The sequence below is a fragment of the Coloeus monedula genome (genome assembly GCF_965178545.1).
Source record: "Coloeus monedula genome assembly, chromosome: 17".
In the NCBI taxonomy this organism is placed as follows: Eukaryota; Metazoa; Chordata; class Aves; order Passeriformes; family Corvidae; genus Coloeus; species Coloeus monedula.
The window spans coordinates 6264009-6283565 of NC_138797.1; the positions used below are offsets into that span (position 1 = coordinate 6264009).

The window sequence follows — 19557 nt, forward strand, 5'->3', positions numbered from 1 at the left end:
TGTAAGTGAAATTACCTGTGATCTGGAGATTGTGCAGAAATGAACATTCCTCCAGATTGAACCAAAACTGGAAATCCAGGAACACAGAACATTTTTCTAAAACAGTTTAATAAAAAAATGGTGACGTTTCTTGAAAAATTGGAGAAACCCAAAGCATATCGTGTGTGTCACCTGTCTTAGTCACAAAGAAACACAATTGTCAAAAAAGATATTTAAGTTTAATACAAATTTTATACAAAGAAAATGTGAAAAAATACTTCCATATGCTAAAAGCAATTATGCTTCACAAATAAGGCCAGCTAGGCTAGTTTTGACACAACTGCAATTAATGAATATTCTGTTCTCACTTTTTCTTTCTTCTAATACTTTTTTCCCTCTAATCTGGGTACTAGCTGGAGACTGTACAAACCGCATTCTTATATAAACAATGAGAGAAATCAACATGACTAAAATGTACAACAGAATGTACTGGAATGATATCATACAATTAATTTTCTCATATACATACATCACCTTTGCTTTGTTCAATGCTTTCGTTTTACACAACATACAAAATGGGACTACAGTCTCAGTGTAACAGACAGCATCTCCAGGGGGTACTTCCTCTCATACTGTACTGCTTCATGCTTACATAAAAACATAAATTCCATCATATAAATAATACATGCTCTGGCCCAGCATCAAGAGTCCTTTGCCCATGTTTCCCAATCCATGTTTTTCTCCACACCTAGTTCTTTTTCAAAGTCCTCTGGGAGGATTTTTTAAAAATAAGAAAACTGTAAAGCACAGGAACAAACTTTACTGTCCTTAATCTTTGATATCAGTATCAGAAATCCTGCTACAACCAACTGCTATTACACTTTCCAAATTCTCTGATCTTAGACTGAATGAAATTTTAAATTAATTTTAACCTGTAAGCAACATGAATATTGTTGTCAGCCTGGTCATTGTGAAAAACAGTGTAAATTTTTATGGATTTCAGGTCCACATAATTTGCCTAATAGAGTTAACTGAAAAAAGATATCCTTCATCACTTGGTTGTTCAGAGAAATTCCACAAGAGATTCAAAGTGCAGAAATTTTTTTCACTCCAAACGGAAAAAGTTGTTCAGATTCTCACATTATTTGATGCAGTTTCCCAAGACCATTTTTCAGCATTAGGTTGTGATAAGGCTGTTTTAAACCTTCCTTTTCCAACTTCAAACACTCTTTATAAGTTAAAGTCAATACAAATATAAAAAAGGAGATGGTACTCTAATGACATCCACAAATTGTACATTATTTACAAAAGAAGCATAGATTTAATATGGATCTTACCTGTCCTCAGCTTTTCTAAGCCAGCACTAATGCTTTACATTAATGTAGTGTAATTAATGCTTTGTACACATACACAAAGCTAAAGTCTGAACCTCTGAGGTTAATCCAAAGAACTGTGTTTATTTGTCACATTTCTATTAGATTTATTTATTCCAACAACTGTATGAACTTCTTGTTAGCAGTTAGACTCTTCGTACTTGGACTGGCATTGTGGTCTGAACATACTGAACTCCAGTTCTCATTGCCACTGTCCCAGCAGAAGGACTTACCACTACAGGAATGGTCTGTGGATTAAAACCAAGAGAAACAGATTGTTATGTTAAAGGTCACATAAACATGACCACAGAAACAGAGATTTATTTTCCAGGGGAAATCCAGAACAAGTTCCAATTTTGTGCAAGAACTAATACCTTTATTACCGCAGTATTACCTCATTCCAGGGGAGAGAGTAGTGCATTACTTCCCTATAGCCAAGAGTTTCTGTGTTCTCATCACTGCTATAGAATTACAGGGACAGGAGGTGCTATAGGGGTGCACACATTGTCTGTGCTTGGAGGGTGAGGGTTTCAGAGTTACATCCAGTTATGTATTTTCTGCAAACTAACACATGGGAAGAAGAAAAAGGGCTAAGAAAATCCTTTGTCATTTGAAAAAGTTCTGACAAATCAAACTGGAGTACAAAAATACCCTTGTTTATAAGTATATTCTTGTTACACATTACTTAAATCTTTTTCCCCAAAAGGAACTTTCCCCCATGCATTCAGTCTATACAGAAGAGAACAAAGAACATCCACTTGAACAAAAGAAAGTACTATTTAACTTCTGCACAAATTAATAGCAAAAACATCAGCATTACTGGGAATTGTCTTACACACCCTGTAAAAATATTAATATAGAATAAACTTTTCACTTCCATCATACAGATCATGATTTATACATCTCAACAAATGGAGTTTCAGGACATCTCTATAGGTGGTAATTGATTCTACAGATGCAGAGACAAAGGCACAAGAATGTTAAACAATCTGGTCAAGGTCACATCACTCTGGAGATCTGTAAGAGGATTTATTGAACCTAAAGTCTGTATTTTAACCTTCCTCCAAAAACGTGAGAAAGTCTAGAAATGTCTCTACCATACAAACTGCAAAGTGTGTTCTGATACAATTCCAGTGATGCACAAGTGGTGATCAAACGCATCTATTTCAGTTCACAACATCTTGTGGAAGAAACAGGGAGTGAGATTTTGAGGAACCTGAAAGGGATGCCCAGATCATCCCCCAATGGTAGTGTGACATTCCAGAGAGAACATGGAAGAACAAATACAAGTTCACTGAAGCCCAATGTTTTCCCACACTGATTCAAGAAACCACATGAGTGTCTTAATGATATTCCAGAAAGACTGTGAGTATCCCTGCTGAGATGGATTACAGCTCCTTTGTGACTGAGTCTGTGCCTTCCAGAAGCCTACTCATTCCATTCCCCAGAATGCAAAGATGATGGGTTCATATTTTTACATTATTTTAACTGCAGAAAGAATAAAAAACAAACATGGCACCAATTTGCTAAATAAATTCCAGATTACTGCCATTTTGTAATGATTTCAGATGTGTCTACAAGGTTCAATGGAAACGGTACCCAGAAAGTACAATGGAAGTTGTTCAGAGGAAGGAATTCCTAGTTGGACACAAAGTGCAAACTGAATTCTAAAGAAGCCATTATGTAAGTCACTGTCAGTACTAGAGATGGGGAAATTAAGGTTGCCGCAGTTGCTTTTAAATATATGCACTTACACACATGGAAATAATTAAGTTTCAGTTCTTAGCGCGAACGGAATATGGAATGTGCGAGACTCCTTAAATGTGTTAAGATCATTCCCTGAGAGGTAAATTTTCCACCTCTGCCAGTTTTACACATATGTACATTTTGCATACATATTAAACATGCACTAAGGTTTAAAATTATTTAAATTGCACGTGCAGTCATTAGAATACAGAGGTGTCTGTAGCTGTGCAAGACTAATGCAAATGTGTACAAAGTTATAAACATGCACAAATAAAGTTGGAAACCTTTCACACCTTCCAGTTCTGTTCTACATAACTCAATACACTTTGTGTTACAGAAAACTGATGAGGGTAACTGCCATTTTTCTGAATATTACATAAAACCACCGTAGGATCTTACAACCTTGCAGCTATTCACAAAAGAAGCCTGATGTCTTAGATGTCTGCTATTGGATTTTAAAACACATACAAAACCTTACTGTTAATGGTAGTTCAGTCCAAGCAACTCAGGGCCAATGCTGCAATGGTGCACAATGGTCTCAGCTGAGACCAAGTGGAACTGAAATGCTGTGAGGAATGTGGGAAGTCTCAATCCCCAGTAAGAGCTGTGTTTGTGTGGAATCTGATGGCTGTGAAGCACTTTTTGTGCATGAGCACATATCCACCAACACACACAGGTGTGTCCTGCAGCCGGGGGTGTGCACAGGGAAAGAGAGACAGAGGAACTTCTACAGCACATCAGGCCTCACAGTCACAGGGTGGGTTAGGTACACTGTTAAGTCAGATAAAATACTACACACTGTTATAAATTAAGTCAGAAATGAAGTCACCCACACATGGGTTTGCCTGCTGAACCCACCACAGAGGCAGAGCATGTGCCATGACCAGGGCAGCATCAGCTCAGGAGCTGACTCTGACATGAGCACTGCAGAGCACAACCAGCTGAAATAACGGGCTAATATGGTGTATAAAATACAAAAATCCAACTCACTTTTGTCCCATCTACTGTGACTGACACTAGGGAATTCGGTTGTCCTTGGTTAAGCCTTTGATGGAAAAATCCCAGGTCTGATTCCAATGCGATTTCTTGTTTCATAATGCTAATGTGCAAGACTGCATGGGAGAGACACTGCTGACAAATGCATATCCTTTTTTACAGGTACTGAGATGTCACAGGAATATCAAGCATAGCTCAGAAATAATTAAATCTCTAAATCTCTTTAGGATACATAGACAAAACGATATTTAAAAGATATTTTAAGTGAATTCTATATATTTACATTGATGTTGTGGTCAAGTATATACATGAAACGGACCAATAATGTGAAATGGCCTCTGCCTGTCCTCAGTGCCTTTGCACTTAAAGAGTTCTGAATCCTTGCAATCGTGAATGGAGTGAAAGGGTGGAATGTTGCACAGCAAAATAAAGCATTTTGCATTGCAAGTTGAGACTATACCAGTGAATTCATCTCTTGATACAACACCAGACGGAGACAACCCCCCAGAGATACTGAGCAATTTTAATGCCAGGAACAGCATTGCTGCAGACTTTAAATTATGATGTTGTACTTAAAATTGTGGGTTGAGTAGTTGGAATATAGGTGGTGGTCTGCAGTACCTGGACCAGTTTTAAAGGCTGGTTGCTTGTCACACCTGCTGCTATCTGTAGAGACAGCACCGGCAACCTCTAGAAGCCTCAGCTTTTACATAAATTCCACCTAGTTGTTATATTATTATTATTATATGAAATTTATGTTGGATGTTTCCTTTGTGTTAAAAATTTGCATCTTAATGAATTCACAGGTTACTTCCTTGTTAATGAAACAAAATTCAGATTATGAACATCATCAATGTATACAGCATGATGTTTCAGGTAGAACATCTATATAAAAGCAATTCCATATCTGTTTAACTGGAATTATTCCCTGGCAGGTTTTAGGTCTCATATTCCCTACTTACCCAGAAATACAAAGCTTGTGCTGCCATAACAGTGCATACAAACATTAACCGAATGAGCCAGAGTTTAACCAACTTCATCAAAACACTTAAGTGAAACAGCACATTCTTTTCCCCCTCTTCAAATCTGCTCCCCAAGTTACTCCCTTAGATGACATTTCAAGCCGAGAGATCTAACACCAGACAGTAGCAAAAGTGTCAAGAAATGAACACAGCTCTCTAGATTACTATGCTTCCCAATTCTACAGGACTATCTCAATGAGACATCATGCTGGAATCACAATACTACAAAATTAGTTTGCTTTTAATATTTTAAAATACAACAAGGCTCCTACTGATGTGGAGGATCATGTGTAAAGGTTTGAAGGATCAGCCCCACCCCCCTCCCCACTAAAATTTTTCTTTTAATAAATCTTGCAAGGGCAGAAAAAAAATGATGCCGAAATTGCTAATAGTCAAGCCCTACCTAGAAAGCAGAATCTTCTCTATAAACATTTTCTATATATGCAATGTTAAGTCCCTTTTTTTAGAGCATTTGCTCATCCTTGCCCACTGAAAACTATTAGAGTAGATGCTATGGAAGATTTCAAAACTGCTCCGTTAACCGTAGATCCAGGTGAAGTGTTGTATCAGTGTTATGGAACATTGTGGTACCCTAATGGCAGTCTGTGGTGAGAAAGTAAGTTGGTTTGAATGCAGGTCTTGAGCTTGGCCTCTGAACCCCCAGGCAAGAAGGGCTTGGAAGTGCTGCAGTCAGTATTGCTTATCAGAAGGCAACTTGTATCGAAAGATCCAGACCAGAAGCTACACTGATGGGTCCTGGAGAGAGAGAGAGAAAGAGGTCCAGTCCCCCTTGGCTGGAAGGATGAATAAAGCCAACATAAGGTTTTATTGGGAATAAGTGAAGGGGAAAGGGTGTTCCCAGAGGACAGAGGAGGTTTTTTTTACAAGATGAACAACAAAAACCACAAATCTCTATCACTCCCCAAAACACACTCTTTGAAGTAATGCAAATAGTTACCAATTCCTGGCTTCTCCAGGGAAGCCTTTAGGGGAAGGTTTCAGAGAAATCTTACACGTTATTTTTGTTTGAAGTGATGATACTCACTGTAACACACTCTTTGCTTTTATCAGCTGAACCTTCCTTTTCCTTAGGGGTGCTGGCTGTTTCTGTGGGTGTAGACTGCACACTTGAACTGGGCTGGGATGATTTATTTAGTGTTTCTGTGCTAATTTCAGTATCTGTTTCTTGCTGTGTCGCAGTAGCTAAAATAAAGGAAAAAAGGATGAGGCTACTACTCATGGGAGCCAGTCCACAGTCCCTCCTCAGGGTCCCATCTGCACATGAAGAACTGAGACACTGTGGATCCATCCACCCACCCAAACCCCCTCAGCTGTGAAACAGGCACCATTACCTGACTGTGTGCAAGATTTCATATGCTCAGGCCAGTGAGCTTGTTGGCAGGGGTAGTCACAGTAGCTGGTATTCCAACAGCAATAAAAGATGGCCTCTTTCTTGCAGTTGGCACACCATTGCTTCTTCTTGGTTTCATCCACTGCTTGTTGCTTTTCCAGTTCCAGCTGCTTCTTCACTTCAGCAATCAAACGATCTCGTTCCTGTTCCAGGCTCTGACGCATTTCAGCCATTGTCAGTTCTACTCAAAATCCAGAGAAAGATGGGTTTGCATTTCTACCCAACAGCAAGGAGCAAAACACTAATATGAGTTTAAAGACAACATGACATTAAAACTAGCAGTCAAGGTATTCCCTGAGTTTGGGCATCTGTTTCATACCTACTCAGCAAATGCAAGTCTTCCATCTTCTTTTCTTATTCTGGCACCATGATTTTTAACCATTACCTTCCATTTGTTTAGCACTGTAGTTCTAGATGTCCCACAAAGGACGAGAATACAGCACAAGCACAAAAAGGACATATGCAGCTGCTGCTAACATGCTTTTTCTTTACAAGCCCAAACTTTTGTTCTGCTTCAATAATCAGAAAATACAGAGAATTCCATTTCTTCTCTCATCTAATTTGTTCATCGTATCTTGGTGTCTTTACAAAGAAAAATGTGGAAGTTCCAAGGGAGACAATGTGCAGCATCATGTGATGAGAGTAACACATACTACAAGCATTTCCATTTTCCATGTAGGACAGTACCTGACACACTGTTTGGGACTGTCATTTTCATACCTAGATTATGTTTCATTTCTGAAAGTTCCTGTTGATGTAACCACTGAAGTTTTTCTATCTCAATCCTCAAACGTCGAATCTAAATATTAAAAATGTAATAGTTAGTAATAATAAACAGGGTGTGGTGTATAATACATAATTATTATATAAAAAACCACGCCCAAAGTAATGAGCCATCATTTACATCAAGGCTCTTTCACATTAACATGAGGACAAGACAATAGTAAACCCCAAACCAGTGTGATGTATTCTAAATACTTGTTTGCTAGATTTGCTCACCATAAAGAGCACAGGATTCTTTGAAGACAAAAAAATTTTATTAAACTTAACTCTTGATTCCTCTGAAACTGTCAAGTCTCAAATTTCTGACTGGAATCAAGAACCTATAAAGTGCTGTTTGCATTTATTAGTATGACATTGAGGCTTGGAAAAGCAAGGTTTTCTATTCACTGTGGATCACGAATACAAATATCTTTGCTCAAAACTTTGACTTCCTTATTTTGGTTAAAACAGGTAAATAAATCATCACACTTTGAGCTTTATTTGTTCCCATTAATACTTAGTTTGCACTGCTTAATCTGCTTTTTCCAATGTTAAAAAAAAACCCCTTAGAAGATATTAAGTGCTACCCTTAGGGAAAATTAAAAGCAATGTATAGCATTTCATTAAAAATGTTAAAAGTTCAAAGTATTTTAAAGAAGTATTAAAACTATGGTCATAATCACGTAACTGGAATAAGCTACTGCACTACACAGCTTACAAAAATTTTATTTTCAAAAAAACTGACTTAATTTCTAATTTTAAACAAGGTGACAAATGCTTGACAGAAGATTTAGGGACCTGGGTTTGATGGCTTAATGCTTATCTTACAGAGCCCACAGATACTAGTATCTCTTGACAATCTCCATATATAATACTTCGTAGATACAGTTACATGGCACATTTTTATACATAAAAATACTAATTTGCATTTTTCAAACTTAAAATACAAGTTGGTTTTATTTTTAATCTTGCACTAACCTCAGCTATTGTACTTCCAGTAGTATTTTTTGAAAGATCATTATATATTTCAGTCATTGTTCCTTTGATGGCATCCATCATCTGAAAGACAAAAAGAAAAAAAAAAATTCTTCTATATATATTTTTAGTAGATTCCCACTTTCATTTTCTTTCAAGCCCTCTACTGGGAACCTATATTGCTACCCTTCTTTCTCTGCCTAAATACATGTAATTTACCTGGTTCTACTTATTTAGAAGGTAGAGCATAACAGTTTTGATCAGGACTCTGATTTTTAAGTGTCCTGAACTGGTGAACTGCTTGATCTTCTACTTTTCTAAGAAATTGCTACTGATATAATTTATCAACAAAAAATATATAACCACGAATCTGGGGAAGAAACTCAATGCAAAAATATATAGTATTCATTGATTTTTTTAATCTAAAGATCTAAGGGAGTATGGAAAGCTCATGTCCCTTCCCTCACTGTCACTGTGATTGAGACCAGTACCACACCCCTTCTCTTGAACAACTTAGCAACTGTTTTAATGCATGAACACACATTTATGACAAGTTACCACCTGATGAAATTTTAGGGTGTTTTAAAAGAAAAGTACAACTTCATTAAAACCTTCCTCCAGAACTTACTTTGCTGGTGTATTTAGCAATATCTGCAGCCACATCAGCTGAAGCTGTTGCAATTGGCAAGTCTGTGTTAAGTGAGGAAGAAAGTGTGCTTGCAGAACCAGAGCTGGTAACCATAGAAATAGGCTGAGTACTTGTGACCAAGGTTATAGTGGATGTGGAAGTGCTCTGGGTGATCTCTTTTTGCTGCACAGCTAAGAAAAGAGAACATTGAGTGGATCAATCACACAAGGAATTATGAAAACAGTAGGCAAACTTCTACCTTCAATATCTAACTTAACTGTCTGCACATAACCATTTCAGACTTGCTTTATTTACACAATGGTGCCATCATATGATTAATTACACAGTGCCCAGCCACTGAACTTGTACATAACTGTAAGGCTTAAAGGTAAGGAAGCAAATACAACTTTGAACCTTATCATCTTAGACTGGCCAGTGGAGAAGTCTCCCTCAGTTCTAATGACTTATCTGCTGAAGTATTTTAAAAAATTTATAGTTTTAAGAACAAAACTTTTCAAGCTCTTTTTACTGATTCATATTATAAAAGATGTCTTCATTGCAAATATCCTCAGTAGTGGAATTACTACTTAGTAACTGGAACAGTAGTGGAATAAACAAGTTATTCATCTTCATGTGTTATATTTTTGTTTATGCCCATTCAGCATATGAGGAATCTATAGATTTTATAGTTTTCACTTGACAGATTTCTAGACTATAATATTTAAGATGGAACATTGCTATGATGTGCTCAATAGTAAACAGTATTGAAACAACAAACTCATGGGCTGAACACAAAATTTAGCCCATACTATTAAGGTGTGTATTAAAAGTATGATTCTGTTAAAGGTTTCACATCTAACTTCTCCAATTTTCACATTTGTTTTTCCTCACTGAATATTACTGTATCAATTTGTGCAGTCTACAAGCAGAAAGACACCACTTCCTCCACACTCAAATGACAAAAACAAAAGCAGTTTGGGACCAGAGAAATGAGCCTCTGTAAATGTCTGTATGTGAACCTAAAATCTCTCTCCTCTAAAATCACCTGCGTGCCAGTGGTGTCAGCAGAGTGGAGAATGTGTCCTCATTAGGCACAGCAGTAAACATTTCCATTTATTAAGCTGAAATTACAAATGAAGCTGATCTACATAAAGTTGCTGTTAAGTGAAGCAACAGCAGCACAGGCTTGTATTACCCTGTGCCTGCTATTGGTGAAAGCTCCAGCAAAGGGATGGTGAGAAAACAGTTGTGAAAACATTCTGAAATGCCAGAGGTGTTTGCTCAGTAAACTAGCATCAAAGTCTCGTTAAACAACAGGGATTTCAAAGACAAATCCTGGAGCCTGGGTAATTTCATTGTTGTCAAATTATACTCTGAAAAACCCTTCAGACCAATTGCCTGTCAGACAAAACTGGAAGCAATCTGTAGATGCTGAGGTGACACTGGTAAACATGAAGTGGAATAGTTAATGGTTTTAGCATATAATCCAGAAAATGGTTCAGTTCACCCTTCCAAGTATGTTTTGGCTAAGAAAAGCAACAATATTTATACAGACACACCAAATTTTTTTGTCATTAAAATAAGGAGACATGACTCTAAATACACACCAGAAAGAGCAGGTATGGTGAGTAACTTGTATTCTAAAGGCACTTATCAGAGTAGAACCACACTTAGAGATTTTGTTTACACACAAGAACTCTTGGCTGGGCACCCCTGGAGCACTGAGATCACTACTGGGGAATTTGAGCACCACAGGCACATTGGGTTAGAAAAGTGTGTACCTTTAACTGCTTGTCTTGTCTGGTATCTTGTCCCTTGAGAGGACTGAGGCTGCTGTGACTGAGACTGCTGGCTCTGCTGCTGCTGCTGTCTCTGTACCTTCTGCATGTGCCATTTCTGAGAAGATGTCTGGAATTTATTTGAAGAATTCCACACCACCCGCTGCACAGCAGGGGCGGTTTCCTTGGGCAGCAGAGGCCTCTGCTTTTTCACAGGGCTTCCTGTGGCAGCAGAGGGAGCACTGACAGTAGAAGCAGCACTGGTGGTTGCTGTCACACCGGCTGGGGGGGTCTGGGATGCGGAGCGGGTGAGTACTGGAGTTTCTGGTAGAGGCTGGGTGCTTGCACTGGAGGAAGGTGGAGTTTTACCTACAACTAAACAAACATAAAATATTATGCCAGCTTTTCACCAACACATCTGATTCATTATTTTCCATCTAGTTTTTGGAACAGCCATATATACCTTCCAGTCTGCTTTGAATTATTTTCCTCAAAAGTAATCAATATTCTACAAGTAAAGTCATTTCAGTCTAGTTGAAGCTGGTGGCAATTCAGATGCATCAGTAACTAAGCAAAACAAAAAGTACAAAACCAAGAAAAACCAGCTTGACCTCATGCAGAAGATATGTGAGAGGTTCGCACTTATTAAGATGTTGCTGCCTTATCACTTCCACCCATCATCCCAATTGCTTTCAGGAGAAAAAAAAACATTCTAAAGGATTAATGTCTGAGCAGTAACTGAAGGAACAGCACACTAAAAACTTTCTAAACAACAGCGACCTGACATTGACAACCAAATGCAGATGACACCAAGTTGGGCAGGAGTGCTCATCTGCTAGAGGGCAGGAAGGCTTTGCAAAGATCTTGACAGATTGAATCAATGGGCTGGGACAACTTAATCAGGTTCAGTAAGGCCAAGTGCTGGGTCCTGCCCTTGGGTCACAATCACCCCCTGCAGCACTGCAGGGGCAGAGGGGCTTGAAAGCTGCTCAGCAGAAATGGACATGGGGGTGCTGGAGATGAGCCAGCATGTGCCCAGGTGGCCAAGAAAGCCACGGCATCCTGGCTGGTATCAGCAGTAGAGTGGCCAGCAGGATCAGGAAAGTGATTGTCCTGCAATAGTTGGCACTGGTGAGGCCACACTTCAAGTACTGTGTTCAGTTTTGAATTCACCCAGAATATGTATTATTTCTTTGCCTCTCTATCAAAGTAAAATTTTAGGATTACTTATTATTTCGACCATCACTCATTTAGACCACATGAATCGGTGGTTCTGAAATTCATAAAGCTTAAATTAATTAATTTTTAAACAAGAATACCCAAAATTACAATTCTCTTTTTATTTTATAAGCCTATTTCTTGATGACCTCATAGTAACATTTATGCATTAAGTTCTAAGATTCAAAATTCAGGAGCATTAAGTGGTCTTCTAAAGTATGCTTAGTTAGTGGATTGAAAACACTATTTTAAATAAAATGATTGAGCCAATATGCTATAAAATATCAACAAGAAGATAAAAAGTTCTATGAAGAGTAAAATATTTTTCAATCTAACCATTTAAATCTGGTTTTCTATTTTCTGTTGTCAAAAGACTAACATGCAAAACAAGCTTAGCAAAAGCACATTACTCATTGAGATTGCTTTCCTCTTTTAGCAACACAAGAACAAAGTACAGTATCTCAGACAACAAGTGATTTAGTTGTTCTTTTGATTATGACTGAGAGTATTTACATTGATTTGAATGGCTTCTTATGCAATTTCTATGTTTGGAAAGTTCTAATTTCTTCTATACCAGAAATGTTGGGAGGTCAATGGAAATTTAAAGATTCAACTGAAAGTGGTAAAAATTGCAAAATAAACTCTACATTTGTCACACAGCAAAAATTAGGGATATTCATAGTTCTACACTGCTGAAAGGAAACAGCAAAACAAATTTTGTTTAAACCAGAAACTACAATGGGCACCGAAAACTTTTTTCATAATCACAAAGTATGAACAATCACTCCTAAAAATTGTTTTAATATCGATATTTTTATCTTAATGCAAAAATAAAGGTAGCAATTCTACCTTTGGTAACAGTCCTACAGAAGAGAAGAAAAAAATAAAAGGAAATCATTTCATCCTACCATCTTGTTTAGGAGAAGGTTCTTTAGATTCTTTCTTGTTTTTCCTTCCTTCACGAGCACAATGATCATCTCCTAGATCGATGACAAGTTCGCTCTCAGAATCAGAGTCCAGTCCTAGATGCACAGTTGGAGAGTCTGTTTCATCTTTACCTTTCAGCTTTTCTTTTGCAGGATGCTGTAAACTCTTTCCCTTTTCAGAAAATTCTTTTTCAGTGTCTGAAACGGCCTTTTCCTTGACCGGTTCTTCTGTTTTCTCCACTTCTGGACTTGTGCTTTTAAGTTCCTCCTTGTCTTCATTCTGAACTGAAGGCTTAGGTTTTTTTTTCAAGCTCAATGATTCTTTGTCACTTCTTGTACCTTCCTTGTCCTCACCATCCTCTTGATCATTCTTTGATTTCTGATCCTCATCACTATATTCGCTGTCACTGGTATCGGACTTTTCAGAATCTTCAGAGTCACTGTGTTCTACTGCAGTATAAACAGCTTCAGATATTTCATTTATTCCTAATTGTGGGAAGAAAAGTACATTGCATGCTGACATCAGACTGACTGACATTACCAGGAAAATACTCTATATACTGGAACAAAGTGTACACACACCATTATCTTAACGATCAGTCCTTAAGCTACAAATCTTAGTGCTCTATCCCAGCACCACAATGTACAAGAATAAACTTCTACATACTCCAATTAAGATTTTTATTTCATTCAGTGGCCCTCCTTTCACTGCTTTTTCCCACTACCTGCAAGCTCTTTTGTTCAACTCCCAATCTTGGCAAATACAAAAATAAATTATTTTTATCCACAAGAAGCCACCTTAAAAATCAGCAACGCTATTCACCTGATAATAGTTACTTACATTCATTCTAATTTGTGTAACTGACAGAATTTAGACAGAATTCTCCAACTTCTCAACATGCAAAGCAAACAAGACTATAATCCTCTCATACTATCTACATCAGCATGGTACAAATACACGTTAAAAGATGAAAGCTTTTTGACAAAAATTTGAAGCATCAGGTCTCACTGTGTTATAAAGCAAACTAGTTCAGTGCATTCTACTTGCCTCAAAGAGTTCAAATATCCTCTACTCTTGTTTTAAAATGTAAAATAATTACGGTTTTACTATTCAAAAACTTATTTAAGTGTATCCATCTGATGTCCACTGTGTTCTTGAGTGACACTCACCCAGTTGTGCTTTACAACTCTCTATGGTCTTGTCAAGATTGAGCTGGAACCTGCTGCGGATCTGCCGCTTGGGAGAGATGAGCTGCACAGGGGTGCTCTGCTGCTGGACTGACTCGCTCAGCTCCTTCAGATCCATCTCAGCTTTGCTACGATCTGCAAAAAGAAACAGAAACTAAGAAAAATATCTTACAAAGGGAACCGAGATCACAATCCAGATAAAACAAGTTTCACCAAAGAGCAATGCAATCAGGAACATACTGCACGTTTTTTAATAATTATGAGCTAAATAATAACTCTAAAATGACTACCACAAAAAATGGATTCTTCCTCTCTTCACACACAAAACACATGCATCGATTATGGGGACACTTTCTTCATCAATGTGAATTTTTCAAGAAATCCCCATTCAGGTTTGTAAAGCTGTCTGACAGCACCCCTACTAAACCACCATTGCTATCTACTACAAGGAGTACTACCTTCACAGAGAAAATTGAATAGAAATAAAAGTCTTTATAGTCATCATTTAAAATCCAAAAGTTAGGTCATGAGAATACATACAAAAACATGGATTGTTTCACTGGATAGATTAGTAAATTAAAGATAGAATAATACAGTATATGTCAGCAAAATCTTGAGTTTTCATCTACATGTATAGAATTTTCACTCTGAAATGCACACATCTGTCTGCAAAGAGTACATACTACAGTGCTAAGGCTGAAACTGTCTTAGCAACTAAGTTTCACATTTTTGCTTCAATTTTCCCATTTCAGAGATGTATTTCTGTAGCATAAGTCCTTATCCTTTACCCTTCGCTGGGAGTGCTGACACTCCATCAGTGCTCAGGGCACCGAATCAGTTGGAGTTACTTGGGGGAAGAGGAAGGACCCATGAAGAACGGGGAAAGAATGAAGAGAAGAATCATGTTTGGCCAGTTTAGCTCCTTCAGCTGGCTTGTGGTAGGATTAAAAGAGCCAATGTATGTGTATATATATATTTATTTACAAGACATTTTCTGTTGATGTGCAACTTAGAGAAAAGTGAAATAAATACAAAACACTGAACCAATGATTCCTCTGACCAGACATCCTTTTAAAGTTTGGATTTCATATCAAGGTATATTCTTATTGTTTTTGCCTCTGTTATCCAAGGGCAGGTCCTATAATATCAGGCACACGGGTTTTTCCCCCCCAAATCCCTGTCTATCTTGCTCATTCACACCTCCATTTCTCAAATTAGCAAGTCTGCCAGTAACAACAGATGGCTCATTTCTATTATTTTTCCTTCCTTTTTTCTGAATTGCAGATCATTAGAGTCCTCCTAGCACTCTGCTCAAGATACAAAGTGTCTTTGTTTTCTGGACTCTCACTTCTGTGTTTGCAGAGAGAATCCTTGTCACATCACATACGACGGAAAAATTCTAACATCCGTAGAAGAATCCATGTCTGGCACAGCTGACACTATTAAATGAAGAACAGTTGCCATTTTCACTCCCATCACCAAAAAGTATATTTAACAAAGGAAATTCCCCTAAACCTGAAAAAACCCCAGATATTCTACTTGAAAGCATACAAGCACTCCTTTTATGGTATTGCTCATGGACCATAACATCGGATTTTCCCATCTACGCTATTTATTCAAAGTGTTCTATGCTCCAGCTGATGTCTCCCATCTGTGGCTCAAACAATTGCAGCACTATGTATTTCTTAATGTTTTTCCAAATGCATCAGCTGCAGTGCAGCAGGAGAAATTAATTCTACAATTATGTCCACACATATAGCACGATCCACTGAAAAACAGACTTTGGAGCTTGTATCCAGAATCAGAATATCTGTAAGGCACTGAAGACATGAATTCATTATTTGAACTTAAGCCTTCCTGAAATACCTGGCTAACACCAAGGTGCAAAATCCTGGTTCTCTGTGTAGTATCACGTGGAGGTAAAAAGTAGCCAGAACTGAATCAGAATGCTCACAGGAACGAAGCATGACTGAGGAAACTGATGTACATCTGTTTGGCTTGCAGAACTATTTTACCAACTTAGTACTTACCTACTCCATCTTTCAAAATTCCACAATCCCAAAATTTACTTCTAGGGAGTTTCAAGACTTCAAGAATTCTGCTAATTCCTTTCATCGATCTACCTCCCTAGAGAGGGATGGTCAGTGAGGAGGTGATGTGAAGTCAGCAAGAGAGAAGCCCTAGTAAATCCTAAATCCTAAAGATCACAAGAAAACCTTGCCAGCAATTCACTTGAGAGACACTGAATGGTGAAGAGCAGCAATGTTCATGTCATTACAACATTTAGAAACTTACCTACTGTTTAGACACATTCATTTGTACAGGTCAGCTAAGAAAAAAATTATCCTTTAACTACTTCCTTTCATCAACAAGAAACAATAACTTTCTTTTACAAAATAAAAAACCCAGTAAATCTGATGAGACAATAATTACACATGTGACTAATTTAAAGACCTTTGTTAATTTAAAGCCACATAACAAGCATGTTTGTTCATACTATGCTGCACTGATACCACCATAATTTGTTCAGCTGTAAGAATATTAGGTTTTCAAACATCAAGACTAACCAAGATTGAGATTCAGAATGCTTCCTGGAGTGGAAGTTCTTTCTTGCTTAGCAGAAATTGGCGTTGATGCTTGAGGAGAGAAAGGTTTGGGGCTGCCTGACAAGCTCCCTGCTTGACCTGTTCTTGTTGGTGCTGGAGAAGCTGAAAAAGTACAAAATTAATAAAGACAGATTTAATACTACAACACCTAATCATGACAATTCTAATTTTTTTATTTATTTCCACTCTCCATTCATTTTGATAGCTACAACTATTTTCTGCTATTTAAATTGAAGGGGTTTAGTCACTTTTCAAGATTATTCATTCCTTCTCAATGTGTCAGAGAGAACTGTCGTTTCTTATCTGTGATACTGAAAGTTAAATGCATCACTTTTTCTAAAATTTCTTCAAAAACCCAGTAGTAATACAGCCTGTCTTTAAAAAGTACATGGAATAAAACTAGTCCACTACCAAAGTCCTGTACCTCCTTTCTTTTTTTACCTGTATTTTTGTCAATGAAGTCCATGGATTCTTCACTGGCACTAAAATGACTGGAAGTTGCTTTTTTCTCTGCATCCTGTTCAACATCAGATCCAGTGTGAACTGATGAGTTTGTACTCATTGGTGACCGTGGCATATCTGTCAGTGAAATCCTGCGACCTGTGCTACTGCTCAGCATGGACTTGCTCATCAGAATCTTGGGTGACGCTGTCATATCAAAATTCAGTTTGATTTTTTCTTGTTTGTCTGTCTTTGCAGTTCCAGCAGCTGGGTTTGCAGGGTCTAACAACATTTGGTATTGATTGTTGGGAGTATATGGTGTCCGGAAAGGTGCATAATTAAATACCCCAAATTTTCTACGAATGTTATCAACATAAACTTCCATTTCTTGCATTGCACTATTGAAGATGCTTTTAGTCTTTTTCACAGAAAAAGGAATTTCTTTAGACATGAGGTAGCAATTATTTATTGGAACCCAGGCCCTATATATAAAACAGAGAAAGAAAAGATAATATAACTACATTTCATACTGTGAATTGACATTGCCAACTTTTATGCACATACTGATTTATTTTTGCCGAATCATAAAGATACAAATAGCTCAGATAATTTTAAAGAATCATCATTACGTTCTTTTAATATTTCAGTGCTTAATTTTTGTAAGTAAGCAAACTGTATTGGATTATCACTAGCTTATTTTACTTTACCCAGTAGCAATAAAACATGACGTAACACTGGTCAAATATGACAAAATATTCCTAATTGGAATAGTCTATATAACTACAAAACAACCATTGCTAAAGAGTCTATCTTTCTGTCATGGCACTAAAATGTAAAAAGCAGTTAAGGAAAAGAATACTTCACAAGCACCTTCTTAGAAACATTTTACCTGCCATGCCAAACTCCTCAATGCCAGCAAAAGTTCTATCAGCAAGTACTGGACAGATTTTATTTATCTAGAAATGAAGCAGACCCTGAAACTGTCTCCCAAGATCCTAAGATGCCAGGAACTTTAACTTAATTATTCCATGGCCCTATAGACTTGGGGTTTTTACAGCACATGTTTATAGATTTATATTTCCAATTCATGACAAATTAACTTGTATTCATCATGGCCCTGCCCATCTAAGCAGAGGATTCACAAGTACAGAAAACTCCCTTTGGAGCAAAACTGGCATTTTCAACACAGGTTATATTTCTGTATTTTTCAAACCTACAGGTGTGTATTTGTTCCCATGTTGTTTACACAACATAAATGACTTCATTGTTCTCTTCCACCATTAAGAACTGCAGTTCTCCCCAGCACAACACCAGACACAGGAATTAAGTTGCATACTCACCAGACTGTGTATGTAATCTTACAAACACAGCTCACATTCCACAGACATCATGTAACGAACTAAAACTGTATTTGCTACAGTATTACACAGTTTGTTAGGGTCAAGGCTCTAAAGACAGGATCCAAAAACTTGTAAGCACACAAAATTACAACGTGAATTTTTTAAGTACGGCCGAAGGCATCCTTTGGTTAAACTCCCACCTGTCATGTTGGCCAAAGAAACGGGCATCGACTTGCCCATCTTTATCCCTCAGTGCTTTAGCAGGCCAGAATGGAAAGCCTTTGAGTTTAGCCCAGACCAAAGGGTGGGGATTGCTCTAGAGGAAGAGGCAAAATACACAGTAAGAAAACCTAAGCAGTACTACCTTCAAATCTAATAAACATGATTTTTTTAAAAATTGTATGTATTACTTAGATTCAATAAAGATCCAATATGCACAAGGCAGTTGCCAAATACAAGATTCCATTTTACTATAAACATAATAAATCCTGAGAGGACAAAATAACAAAATTGTACTTAAAAAACTCCCAAAACATAAAATCTTACATATCTTGATTAAACTTATCGTAATTGCACGTCTTTATTCATTTATTTTTGATTAGTCCCCTCCAAATATGTAGCATAACATAAGTTACGCTAGAGCCAATCTTTGAAACATTCTAATTTTCACTTAGGCTTGTGTCTTGGCAGATCATGAGACACTAAGAAGTCCTTGACTTAGGGTAAGCACTACTTAGCAACAACCAAAACATTAGTGTGTCATCAACATTATTCTCATACTGAATCAAAAACACAACACTGTACCAACTACTAAGAAGAAAATGAACTCTTATCCCAGCTGAAACCAGGACAGCCCATGAAAGAACTTGATGGATTATACACTTCTACTTAAGAATTTTAAGGAGTCTTCCCAAATTCAGTTCAGTATTAAACAGAAAACATACAACCTATCAACAGGTCACAAAAGAAAAACCAAGTCTAAACTGATGCACATCTGCAGAAAGATGTTCACATTTCAGAAATCCTCCGAGCACTGAGGGTACCACATGTAAGCACAGGTGGCACAAGGCAGTTACCTTATATTTGAGGACAGAGAACTTGTGAACTGGTTGCTGACAGCCTTTACAACTATTTCTGACTGGACCAATCCTTTTGTGAAAACCTGCAA

At 37.5% G+C, this 19557-nt stretch overlaps 1 protein-coding gene across 5 annotated transcripts in view; it reads right to left on the reverse strand.

Moving 5' to 3' along the window:
• Nucleotides 1–300: 300 nt before the first annotated feature.
• ZMYND8 (zinc finger MYND-type containing 8) overlaps nucleotides 301–19557 on the reverse strand; it is a 49547-nt gene continuing 30290 nt past the window's right edge. For 4 of the 5 annotated variants that reach the window (XM_082292851.1, XM_082292850.1, XM_082292848.1 and 1 more), the window contains exons 10-21: nucleotides 18590–18705; nucleotides 17050–17531; nucleotides 16570–16710; nucleotides 13985–14137; nucleotides 12797–13300; nucleotides 10674–11045; nucleotides 8893–9083; nucleotides 8268–8348; nucleotides 7248–7326; nucleotides 6469–6708; nucleotides 6162–6319; nucleotides 5484–5872 (exon numbers count right to left, since the gene is read on the reverse strand). In XM_082292851.1, the coding sequence (XP_082148977.1) occupies nucleotides 5858–5872; nucleotides 6162–6319; nucleotides 6469–6708; nucleotides 7248–7326; nucleotides 8268–8348; nucleotides 8893–9083; nucleotides 10674–11045; nucleotides 12797–13300; nucleotides 13985–14137; nucleotides 16570–16710; nucleotides 17050–17531; nucleotides 18590–18705 (2532 nt within the window). In that variant the 3' untranslated portion in view covers nucleotides 5484–5857. Of the gene's footprint in view, nucleotides 1601–4670; nucleotides 4761–5483; nucleotides 5873–6161; nucleotides 6320–6468; nucleotides 6709–7247; nucleotides 7327–8267; nucleotides 8349–8892; nucleotides 9084–10673; nucleotides 11046–12796; nucleotides 13301–13984; nucleotides 14138–16569; nucleotides 16711–17049; nucleotides 17532–18589; nucleotides 18706–19557 lie in introns of those variants that run through there. The other variant, XM_082292852.1, reaches the window with a different exon arrangement.